The 12609-nt window shown below is 44.2% G+C and overlaps 1 protein-coding gene across 14 annotated transcripts in view; it reads left to right on the plus strand.

Annotated features, from left to right (window-relative positions):
• Slc25a26 (solute carrier family 25 member 26) overlaps positions 1-12609 on the plus strand; it is a 100297-nt gene that overhangs the window by 81483 nt on the left and 6205 nt on the right. For 10 of the 14 annotated variants that reach the window (XR_015685651.1, XM_087658142.1, XM_087658141.1 and 7 more), the window contains 1 exon segment: positions 6817-6886. The exons of the other annotated variants lie outside the window; for them this stretch is intronic. Coding sequence is in view for 9 of the 10 variants with exons in the window: in XM_087658142.1 (XP_087514268.1) it covers positions 6817-6886 (70 nt within the window). In the remaining variant the exon portion in view is untranslated. 14 annotated transcript variants of the gene reach the window in all.

The raw sequence follows: 12609 nt of genomic DNA on the forward strand, positions 1-12609 counted from the left end.
TATTTTACAATAAATTTGTTTGCACATGCTATTAGAAATATTTCCTTCCCTCTCATATTAAGAAAGGCTTGCCTACGCAAAACTGGAGAAATTAAGTACATTCTCATGACTAGTCTCAACCCTTAAATTTGAATTTCTCTTTGATATAAATAAGTGTCTACATAGTCATCATAGAGCTTCATTTTTATTTGAAAAGAAAAAGGGGGAAAACCATAGAATTGAGATCAGGATGCAAATACCTGGGATATGTGGCCTTCTGTATTTTTAAATTCTTATTTAACTTAAAAGTTGAGACTCCAACATTGTTTCTTCATGTGTGGGTCCTTTCTGTCCCTCCCTCCCTCCCCTTCTGTGTCATCTGTCTGCCTCAACAGGAATGATAGTCCCACTTCTGTGGCAATGGGAGTACTCACTCAAGCTGAGAATGTTATGGGGACTTAAACTGTCCGCATATGTATTCAAAAAGGTCCAGGCAAGAAAACTAAATACCAAAATCTCGTACAGACAGACAATTAAGCATTATTGGAATGAAACAGTTTTTCTCTTCAGTTTTCGTGTTGCACTGTAACCCCACTGGACGTTGTGCTGTGGCGGTGACTAACCTGGAGAAACAGCACACAGACAATTCTGACTGTCACAATATATGTAGCTTTTGTGCTTTGAGCAAAACAAACCAGGCGTGTTAGCCACGTGACCTTTGGCAGCTTGCTCAGCACCACCCATAGCCTCTGCACCTCACCCAGTGTGGTTTGGACAGGTCTGGAAAATTCATTCCCATCCCACTGGGGATGTGCTAGTTACTTAGTGAGCTGTCCAACAGCCTCGGTGGGAATCGTGTGGCCCATGGCTGGTGCCGTCTTTACTCTCATTCTCCCTCCAGTGTGGTCTGACCTTACTTGAATGTAGCCAATTACTTACTCTTTCTGCAGGTGACCTTCCTTAGCGTCCAGTGAGTCTTTGTTTGTTTTTGTTTTGATTTGTTTTGGTATATTCCATCCTCCTGTCCCTGCACACACGAGCTAAGTTACAACTTTAAATAGTTTTCCAATTTATATATAATACCTTTTATCAGCGTAGTTCCTATTTTTCTTATTAACTCCATGATGTAGAATTTATAAATGGTTCACATCTATTTAGATTTGTCAGTCTCAAAATCATTTTCCCAAGATTTTATATTCAGCTACTCACTTAAAAAACAAACAAACAAAAAAAAACAACTTTGAACAGACTGAGGCAAATTGCAATGAATGTGACATAGTAGGAGTACTTTATTATATATTTATTTATTAGCCAATCAGCAACAGCCTTTTTTGTTTGTTTGGTTTTGTTTTTGAGAAAGGGCCATCTCATTCCAGGCTGCCCTGGAACTCACTATGTAGCCCAGGCTGGCCTCTGAGCCATAGCAATCTTTCCTCTAAATGCTGGGATTGCAGGCCTGAGCCACTTCTCTTGGGTATTTCCGTTTCATTGCATTGTTGACTGTGGTTCCTGTTGTGTTTACTCTGATGCATATGCCGCTCTGTGCTGAATACAGTGCCTATCTGAAGACCTAAATCCCGGTGTCCTATAGGACACACCATATGGTCCCATCCCCACCGATGCTAGGCTTGCTAGTGATCTAAGGTCTAGAGCGTTAGTGTTCTTGTCTAAAGGATGACCTAACACTAACTGTTGCACACTCTTCAAGAGACCGTGGTGAGGGTCCTACTGTGTGAAGTGTGAAGTGGCTACAGGAGGCAGTTGTGCCTGTTGCTGTCAGTTATTATTAGCACTAAATTTACCACTAATATTGGCCTCTGACTTTGTTTTAGTTTCTCTAGGGACTTAAGGACTGTTTTTCCTAAGATTTTTATAGCTATTCACTTTATTACAAAATGATTTCTTTCTATCTTCTTAAGCTAATTCTGCCTAGGTGAAGCAAAAAATTGGGCTTATCCATGGAGATTCTATATTTAAACAGTCTTCAGACATTGGAATGTATTTTGATTTTTTTCCTTCCCTTAGTAAGCAGGTCCTTTTTCTTTGTAGAACACAGCAGACACCTCTGTGAAGCTTCTCCAGCACTCCCTCTCTCTTTCAAAATCCTACCGCCCTCCTCTCTCTCTCACACACACACATTTTATATAATATATAGTAACACACATATAATTTATATAATATATAGTAACACATACACACACACTTTATATAATATATAGTAACACACATATAATTTATATAATATATAGTAACACATACACACACACACACACACACACACACACACACCCCTCATGGATTGTTTGTCCTGGAAGTTTTGTGGTTCCCTTGAGCCTACAACAAACACCTGGAGGACAGTTCTGCACATTTGCTGAGTTTATGAATTACATAGTATCTTTGACTTCTCCTTCTGTGATATCATTCATCCCTTGTTTGTTCTTTACTGTTGCCATAAATCAAGGTCGTGGGCAGCAGCTTAAGTGTTCAGAATAATCTCTTCTTGAGAAAATGTCAGGAGACTAATAATAGAAGATGACCCCTTCTCACTAAGAAAATGTGGTTCATGCCTGCCTTTCTTCTCCAATTAGTATTTTAGTGAGTGATGGTGTCAAAGCTAGCCTGCTGTTAAGGGCTGGAGGTATAGCTCAATGCTAGAACATGTACCTATCGTGAGGAAGGCACACACACACACACACACACACACACACACACGCACACACACACACACACACGGGGAAAGTGTGCACAGGTAGGCATTTAACATGCATGCTCCCTGACTTTTTTTTAATCACATTGTGACTAAACACATAATGGTTGCTACAAAAGATTAACGTTGTCCTTCCCTGTATCCCATTGTATCTCTAATGCTTAGAGAGAAATTGTGAAAATAATGATTTCCACAAAGCTACCCATTTATTTTCAAACATTAAAGCATTTACTAAAATCTATCAAATTCTGTTGCTGTATAGCTCAGGACTTTAGAAATGCAGTTGTAGCAAGGTTTCTTAAAGCCTATTTGTTTTCCTAAGCAGGGTTAAAAATCCTGTTTGATAGGTATACGTTTAGCCCAATAGATTTAGTAACTATACAGAGAATTACTCTTCTTCATAGGGTTGAGAAGAAAGATATCACACAGCAAGTATCTTGTTATTCAGTGTTAAAAACCTGGACTGGTCAAGGTAAACAGGGCTGTGTGTGTTGTCTTGATTTGTTTTTGTGGAATCATCATCAAATCCTTAGTGATCTTGTAACAACCCTTCCAGAGGGAGTTGTCAGCAGGGAAATAAATACTCAGACAGGAGACGGATGCTGAGTCAGTCAGCTGTTTTAATCTTACTTGTATTGTGTTTGGTCAGTTCTCCAGCGCTACACTATGTCTGGGTCATTATACAGTTCTAAACATTAAAAGTAAGATACTCTGCTTGGTAATGGGTGTAGTCGTTCAGGATAAGGCAAAGAAATATGATACTCCTATTAGAAAGGAAGTAGGCCTGACTTTAATTGTGGAGGAAGTTTATGATGTCCACACAGGAGCAGAGCTGAACCATTGAGTGACCAATGGTGTAGAACACAAATTATATAAAATCATTTGTATTGATAATCAGTTACTATTAGCAATGAGCAGATAGACACTGAATGTTCAAAGCAAGCAGTTTTCTTTACATAGTACATGTGGAGTACTCAAAAATAAATCTGATAAAACCAGGGTCAAAGCCTATGAAATGCTAGTGGAGAGTTAAGAGAAATTTATAGGAAGCCCCAGTGAAGGGAGAGATGATTATTTCTGTGGGCTCATGTATTTGAGTACTTTGGTCCCTGTTGGAACTGTTTGGGAAGGATTAGGAGGTGTGGCCTTGCTGGAGGAGGTGTGTCACTGGGATGAGGTTTCAAAGAGGCCATGCCATTCCCTGCTCTCTAGTCTCTGCCTCCTGCTTGTGAGTCAGATGTAAGCTGACATTATTGTCCCAGTGTCATGCCTGCCTGCTGCTGTATTCCCTACCATGAGGATGATGGACTCTTACCCTCTGCAGCTGTGAGCCACAATAAACATTTTCTCATATGAGTTGTTTTGGTCATACTGTCTTCATAGAAATAGAAAGGCAGCTAAAATGATGAAGAGGCCAGAAAAAAAAAAAAAAAGGCAGTGTTGCCAACGTATCCATTCCATCCAAAAACAGTCCATGGATGCATGTAATCTGGATGAACTGTCAGAAGGGTGTGCTGTGGGAATTGGCCATCTGATGTAAAAAGTCATATGGAAATGTGACGAACCTGAAAGAGTAAAAACAAACTTGACAAAGAACTAATCTGGAAAACTGAAACTACTTAATTTCAAGCTATATTAAAACGTGTGATAATCAAGAAAGTATAGAATTGGTATCTATAAATGAGGACCAACTCGAGAGCAGACTTTTGGAGAGAGTTTTCACTGAGGAGAGGGCTATTTTTTCCAAGCATTAGAACCAGTGGGCGTTCTTTCATAAATCAAAATGAAAGAACCCCGGCCCAGGCTTCATAACATAACAGATTACATTAACTCAAAGGTAAAGATGTAAATACTCTTAAAAACTTAAAATTTCAAATATATAGGGGAAAATCTTTGTGCCATTAAAATAAACAAAGTTTTCTTACAAATGACACCAAAAGCAGGATCTATAACCTGGGTGCCGTGGTACAGACCAGAGGTCTTGGTGCTGAGCAGACAGCACCCAGAGGATTACCACAGGTTCAAGACCAGCGTGGTTTATGTGGTGAGTTCTAGGTCAGCTTGAACTAAAGAGTGAGACCCTACCTTAAGCAAAATGGAACAAATCTCCCCCTCTGTAATATGAATATTAATATATTTTAATATTGTGATTATATTAAAATAATTTGGACTTAATGAAAATGTAATGCTTATTCAAAAAACATTGTTCAGAGAATGAAAAGGTGAGTCACAGATATTTACAAATGTACTTGGAATATATTAAGAACTTTGCAATATCTTTAATTTAGATAATAGGCAACCTGATACAAATACACGAGTGTTTGAACATTCACAGATGGGGGATAAGTATGTGAAGACAATATACCGCCATTAAAGCCATGGAGCGGCAACTCGGTTAAGATATGCACTGCCCTTTCAGAGGATGTGGGCTTGGTTCCAGGCACTCACGGGGAGTGGCTCACCGTTCTATAATCTCCAGCCCCAGGCTTCGGAAGTCTTCTGACCTCTGGCACCTATGCCCACGTGCCCATGCCATCCCCTCTTAAAATCTAAAAACAACAAAACAACATAGTGATATAGTACTGTACACTTCCTAGAATGGGAACACTTAATGCTGGCGACCAAGCTTAGGAAGGTTGCGAGTGAGCCAGGGCTGCTGGGAATGTGAAATGTACAGCCATTTTGGAAAACAGCATGGCGGCTTTGTAAGGTTAAACGGACCTACTTCCTTCTTAGTTATCAGTTATTTCCTTATCAGAAAGGAAGGCATTTTCCATGGAAAGGCTTGTTTGTAAATGCTCATGTGGGATTATCGCCAACAGCCCCAAACTAGAAAAAGAAATGATGCACCTATGTCTGGTTCATGCTCACTAACAAGAAGGGAATGACGTCCGGTAGCTGTCGTGATGTGGACGTACCACAGCGTAGTTTTGAGAGGAGCAGATAAAAGAAAATGGGACTACATTCTGATACCCCAGTGTAGGGGAATGTCAGGGCAGGGAGGTGGGAGGGAGGCGGAGGGTGGGTGGGAGCACCCTCATAGCAGCGGGGATGGGGTGGGGTGGGAGGAATGGGATAGCAAGTTTCTGGAGGGGAAACCGGGAAGGGGGATAACATTTAAAATGTAAATAAGAAAATCCGATAAAATAAAATAAAATTCTGGAATATACAAGCCAGTCGCAAGGGGCAGGAATATTAGTTGCTGAGAGGACAGTGACGTGGGTCTCAGGAGAGAAATTCCCAAAGGGATGCAGAACTTTTGGCTCCTAAGTCAGTCTGTGGTCTCCTTGTAGCAGTGAGTCTGTGTGCATGTCTGCCCAAGCTTATCAAATTGTATACTTTAAATACATGAGGTTTAGTGGCGGCTTCCTCAGTGAAGCCAAGGAAAGGAGTATTTTTCAAGGCTGTACCTCAGAAGCCTGGACAGAAGTAATAGACCCAGCATGTAAGGTTGCTGAGAGGCCACAGACTTTAGAAGACAATTAGAGAGTAGACTGAGCATTGTGCGGTATTCCATGGGGTGCGATCAGATGACACCAGGCAGCAAGCTTTCAATGAGCAGCATAAACATGTTTTCAATAATCTGAATTAGTGCGGGGCATGGTAGCACACACCTGTAATCATCACACTTGGAGTCTGAAGTAGGATGATCCTGAGTTTGGAGTAGCCTGGAGATCGTTAGATGCTGTCTCAAAACATGTCCCTCCCCCTTCAATTAAAGTACTGCTCAGGTATCTTTCAAAGGAGGGATGCGGATAAGGACTTCGAAAAGAACTAAGGAGTTGACATACACTGTTCAGGAATAATTATCAATTATTGTATTTATATGCTTAGTGTTATATGGGAAATATGCAAACTATTCCATTGTCATAAGTTTATTATCTTTATTTTACTCTGTGTGTGTGAAATCTTCCTTGAAAATACTTTGAGAACCATCATGTAGCTGCAGCCTGACCTCCTTTGACTAATTTTAGTATGCAGTTAAGTCCTTGGGAAAGTCACTTATGTCACCATTGAAGAATGCTTCCAAAATAGGTTCTCACTTACGTTCCCATCCCAAGCCAAGCCCACAGCAGGCTCTGATAAACTCCAAGATGGATAACTTGTGTTTTCTTTCTCCTTGCACACAGGCGCTCTGGTCGTGGCGGCGGGGCCGTGTGGTGGAGTCTTGGCAGTCAGCTGTCTGTGGGGCTTTTGCAGGTGCGAGGGATCATACTGTGCTGGGGAAGACTGAGGTGGGGGGTGTCAGCATGCTGGCTGTGCGAAACAGCGTTCTTCAGGCATTCCAACTGCTTAGATGAAGACAGCTTCACTGGCAAGTTATGAAACGAGTTGTCTTAGAGGGAAGAAAACCTGCGAAAGAGGTGTCTGCTTGAATGACACCCAATTTGTCCTTGACAAATTTCCCTTTTTCTTTTTATCTTTATTAAAGCTTCACTCGGGCCCTCAGATTACCTTAAGGATAATTTATAAAGCCCTCTGTGGAAGGGGGGTGAGCTGCACAGCTGTCTGCTGGGGGCCGTGTTGCGGGTGATCCGAGATTCACGGCCATGTGACATGTTTGACAGTGCGGGAGATTAATTACTGTCAGGAGAGCAGGGGCTACTCCACAGCTTCCTGCGGGCTCAACTGCATGGGGCAGGAAATGCAGCCGTGCGAACATCTGGGCATTCGGAGACATTAAAGCAAGAGCAGAATTCAGTGTGCAGTGTCATGGGTCCATCATTAAGTCCCAAGAACACAGGTGCTTTAAAGGATGGTGTAAGTGCTGAGTTCAGAACCCTAAGAGAAAGGTCTGTTTTGTCGGTACAGATACAGGAAGCTGTAGTTGCAGTAAAGCAAAGTAGAAGTTGGCCAGAGAACTGAAAGTGTTTAGAATGTAATCCTGGTGGACGGATGGGCAGGTAGGTTGGAAGATCAGCAGCTTTAGGGGAAAATGACTCTTTTCCAAATTCTTTATCAGTTGTTAGATTTTATTTATTTACATGTAGTGATTTGGACAATAGAAATCATATATTTTATAGTCTCCTTTGTTAGTAATTTAAATCTATTTAAGTTGTGGAAGTAATCACAGAAACTAAGAACTTTTCCTGGAGGCAGGATATCAGTGTGTGCAGATGGGGAGGGTAATAGCTTCCACTCCCAGATCATCTGTGACTGGCTTAAAGGAAGAGGTGGTCTCAATTCATTTTCCAGAGCTTAGGATTCTTTGCTACCTAGCCCTTTAGAGAAGTTTACTTTCCTGACTGTCTTCTTGAATTGGGCAAGGGACCAGATGGTGGGGCGGTGTTGGGTGCAGAACACCAAGTAAATGTTAGAGGAATTTAGTTGCCCTGGACAAGAAAAGTCACTTCTTGGAGTTGAATAATTTCAAAACAGTGGCTCTCAACCTGCCTAATGCTGGGACTCTTTATTACAGTTCCTCATGCTGTGGTGACCCCCCCCCCAAGCATAAAACTATGTTTGTTGCTACTCTATAACTGTAATTTTTCTACTGTTATGAGTATAATGTAGATATCTGTGGTTTTCCAATGGTCTTAGGTGACCCCTGTGAAGGGTCATTTGACCCCTAAGCTGAAAACCACTGCTCTAAAGCATATCCATCTTCAAGTAAGGAATAAGCAATGTATCTGATATGGCCCCCGGATTTACATGCAAATACATCGATACTATGTGTTTGGGAATGGCTTTCAGTACAGTCCTCTCTGCTGAGGACTGCTCCACATGGCACATTTGTCACACTAGCCCTGTGGTAGGGACCTGCCCTCAGGGCCTTTCAGGAATGTGGTGTTCCACTAAGGCTGCTGTGAGGCTGGGGCCAGGAGACAGTGCCTGGGACCTAGGCTGGGCTTTCTGTCTGACAAGTGACTGACCCCAGTTCCTAGAGAAGATGTTGGGCACCAGTTCTCTGACCCATAACATAGCAGTAATCACTCCTCCCTTGAGGGACCCAGTGATGTGTGTGTTGGCCCTTGGTGATCTGTAAAATGAACAGCTGTGAGGAGTCATCACTCCTCCAGCAAGAGAAAGCAACACCACTAAAGTGGGAAGCGGTTCTCTCCTCTCTTGGATGGCACTGGAAGATGTCACCGTCTGAAGTCACTGCACAGTGTAGTTTTTCTCATCTGAACCTGTAAATCCTCTCTCCAGCCATCTCATTGTTTCCAGATGAGATTCTGCCAAATAAAGGAATTTAAGACCTACGTGGGAAAAACACACTGTTAACAGATCTTCCTCCATTAGTAAAAAGAAATATATTTTTGCTTACATTATTATTTGGGGGCAGGCATTTGGTATAAATGTTAGTCTAGAGAAACAAGATGAGTATTTTGGAAGCATTGCTGCAGGATAAACGTAATTTGAAAACAGTCCAAATTGAGTAAACTGGAGTTCTGCAAGAGCGGATCACAGCCCTGTCTTGCATGCCAGGGAGATGAAGAATGGCCTCCTACCCAGTCCTGTCCAGACTTCACACACTGCCGTATGGTTGCCCTGCTCCTCACGATCAGACTTGCCCACAGTCAGATCAGATTCTTCTTTGTGCTTTTCCAATTTTACGCTGGTGCGGTCATTGCCAAGGACTGCTTTGTGCCGTCCTCGGCACACTCCTGTGCTCTGACTCGTTTCCTAAACTCCTGGGCACAGATACCCACAATGGCTCTTGAGATTGGAGGTGCCAATGGCTGTCATGCTTAGACATCCCCTGGCTTTTGGTCAGGGTTAAAGGAAAGGCCTTGCCAGCTTCTCAGTCCAGGCCCTGACTCTTACAAACATAGTGATGGTGAGTATTGATACGTTTGCAACCCTTTTGGTATTCAGGTATCTTCTGATCAGTTTCTTTTTTTTTTTTTTTTTTTTCTTTTTTTTTTTTTTTCGGAGCTGGGGACCGAACCCAGGGCCTTGCGGTTGCTAGGCAAGTGCTCTACCACTGAGCTAAATCCCCAACCCCCTTCTGATCAGTTTCTTATGGTAGACACTTCCTCACGTTCTCTTAGAGAAGGTCTGAGGGAGAAGCGGCTCTCTCATCCTGGCACTGTGGCACAGAATGCAGGATTCCGTGTGTGACAAAGGTGAGAGTCTGGCACAGGCCGGAGCACACAGCTACACTGTGGAGCAGTGCTTACAGACTGAGTGCAGGGGAAGGAGGAGGTCTTCCTCATACATGCATCAGCTAGGAGGATCCAGGAGCAGAGAGTAGCTGGCTGCCAGGGGTGGGCTTGGGGCCTCCTCCCCACTGCCCTCCTCTTCATTCCTGGCTTCTGCTCTGAGGTGAGAGCCCCAGGCTGTCAGAAAGAAAGGGGTTCTTTTGCTGGTCCGAAGGCATTTGTTCCCCAAGGCAGCAAGTAGTTTTCCTGTGAAAATCAGATCTGTGAATATGTCCCGGAAAGGTGTGTAGCTTAATACTCTGTAGAACAGCCTGGGATTGGTTCCGCGAGCACAGGCTGCACTTGCTGTGCAGGCTGTTTCCTGTCTGGAGTGCCGTGCTCCCTGTGTATCCTGTAAGTGGAATATACAGAGTACAGGGTTTCACTTAAACGGTAAAGGTACAAAGCTGTGCGCCGTGTGAGTTAAAGTAGCCCAGCGTGTGGGGGCCCTCACATTGATTCATTAACGCCTTGCATAAAATACAGATCCCAGCACGGTAGTAAAATCGGGGCCTATCAAAGCGTGGATGTTTTGAGTCCTGTCTCTTCCACACTACTTCATGGAGCACACATGTCTGGAGAATATGCAGGTGTCCACAGGAAAGGATGGGTAACCTCTGCCGGCGGCCAGAGCAAGTTCAACCTGAGCTAACCAAATTGATTAAATGCTATCTGTCAGCTTTATGAATTGATTTAGGGCAGCTTGAGAATATTTTTACATAAGGGAATAAAGTCTAATACTCAGAATTATTTTAATGTGCTGCTGTGTCAGAGTCCTGGGGTGTCACAAGGTCATTTTCGAGGGTAGGGTAGATGCAGCCTCATTCCCAGCTCCACATAGCTGCTGTGTGGCCGGAGGGGTGCTGTGATGGTGCTAGCATCTCTGATGAGCCTGGCAAGTAAGCAAGGGCGGCCCTCCTGTCAGCCTTCCCCTGTGTTTTACAGGCTCACCTTACGTCTGGTTTGTAAGAAACATAGACTTGTCTGGGGCACTCACTAAGCATGTTGAGTGCCAGCTCTGTACACTGGATTAGAGACAGGGAAGAGAAGTCACCCATTCTCTCTACCATGTCTTAGCCTGCTTCTCGTTGCTGTGATAAACCCCAAAAATCAATGTGGGAAGAAAGGGTTTACTTCAGCTCGTGGCTTTTCCTGACATCAGGATAGGAACTCGGTGCAGGGGCGGAAGCAGAGGCGACACTCTATAGGTTTGCTCAGCCTGATCGTTCATACAGCCGAGGACCACGTGTGGAGGGGTGGCACTCCCCACAGTAAGCTGGGCCCTCACACGTGAATCAGACTTGCTTACGGGCCAATGGAGGCAACCCCTCCAGATGAGTCCAGCTTGTATCAAGTTAGCAAAGAGCTACTGAGCGTAGTGCTCGCCTGGACAGCAAGTCTTACCTAATAGACTACTGCGGTTACTCCTTGTCTAGATAAGCAGGGACTCTTTAATAATGATGTCCGCCCCATGGTTGCCTGCACTGTACAGATGAGCATCTGAGGCGTCAGGGGCCAGGGCCAAAGGTGTTGGAGCTGGCCAGACTTAAGAGCGGACCTCAGCTCTGCACCGAGCAGAGCCTTTTCGAATGTTTTAAGATCTATCTGTTTAGTGTATGGTGGGTGGGATGAAGGCAGTGCGTGCCACGGAAGCATGGGGAATCAGGACATTTGAGGGTCAGCCCCCTTCTTCCTTCATGTGCCTTCAGGGGTCACACTTGGCACATCAGGCTCATGGCAAATGCCCTTAACTTGCAAGCCATCTGGTTGGCCCCCAAACTCAGTTTAAGAGGACAAAAAGAGGTTCTAGACAAAGGAGCCACTGACAGGCCTAAGGTGTGTGGCAATTGTGGGTAACTGAGAATAGAATATAAACAAGGAGTAGGTGTGCCTTCCCACAACTGTCAGAACAGATGTCACCGCAGCCAAGGTCACTGTAACGACTTCGCTTCAGCCCCATATTTAGAAAGATATTTGTCAGAGGTCAAATACCCCTTTGCTTGTACACCACAGCAGGGGGCGCCTGGAGCTATTTCTGGAGCCTTCTGTGCAAACCCCATCCCCCCCAAACAGCTGTTCACCCCCAGCTCCCAGGAGCTGAGCCTCCTGAAAGCCCTTCAGAGTTTTATTTCTGCAGCCCTCTGGCCTTTCAGGGTTTCAGATGCATTGTTGTACCAAGTGAATAGAATACTGACATCAAGCCTGGTGTGGTGGTGTCAGGGTCCTTTAATCCCAGGACAGGGAGTGAAAGCTACTTCTGTGTGTTTGAGATCAGCCTGATCTCAGGCCAGCTCCAAGTACATCGTCTTAAGACCTTGTCGTAAGCAAACAAAACTATTTAAGACCATAAACTGTGGTTTGCAGTAGCGACAGGAGTTTTGGTTTCTGTGCCCACAGATAAGAGCACTGTTAAAACCTATAGACAGTTTGACAGCACAGAAACTAGAAGAGGGAAACACAGAGTATGGCATGCCAAGGCAAGAGGGTTCTGAGGTGACGCAGAGAGGGCAGAACTATAGGCCTTTCCTGCGCTGTTCTCCAGAGCCTGGGAAGTAAAGAAAGCACTGTCTTTTATCACCAAGAGTCTGGCTGTTCATACCGAGGTCCCCCATGGCACACAGGAGCCTGCCCATCTGCTCATCAGAACAGACGGAACCAAAGCTTTCTGGAGACTGTAAAGCAGGTACCCCGCAGAAAGGTGTGATTCCCCCAACCCTGGGAGCCATGTGCTCCTCACTGAAGACCCACACCTGGCCGTTCCATGTGTCACATTTGGGT

The sequence above is a fragment of the Rattus norvegicus genome, chromosome 4 (assembly GCF_021556685.1).
Source record: "Rattus norvegicus strain SHRSP/BbbUtx chromosome 4, alternate assembly SHRSP_T2T, whole genome shotgun sequence".
Taxonomy (NCBI): domain Eukaryota; kingdom Metazoa; phylum Chordata; class Mammalia; order Rodentia; family Muridae; genus Rattus; species Rattus norvegicus.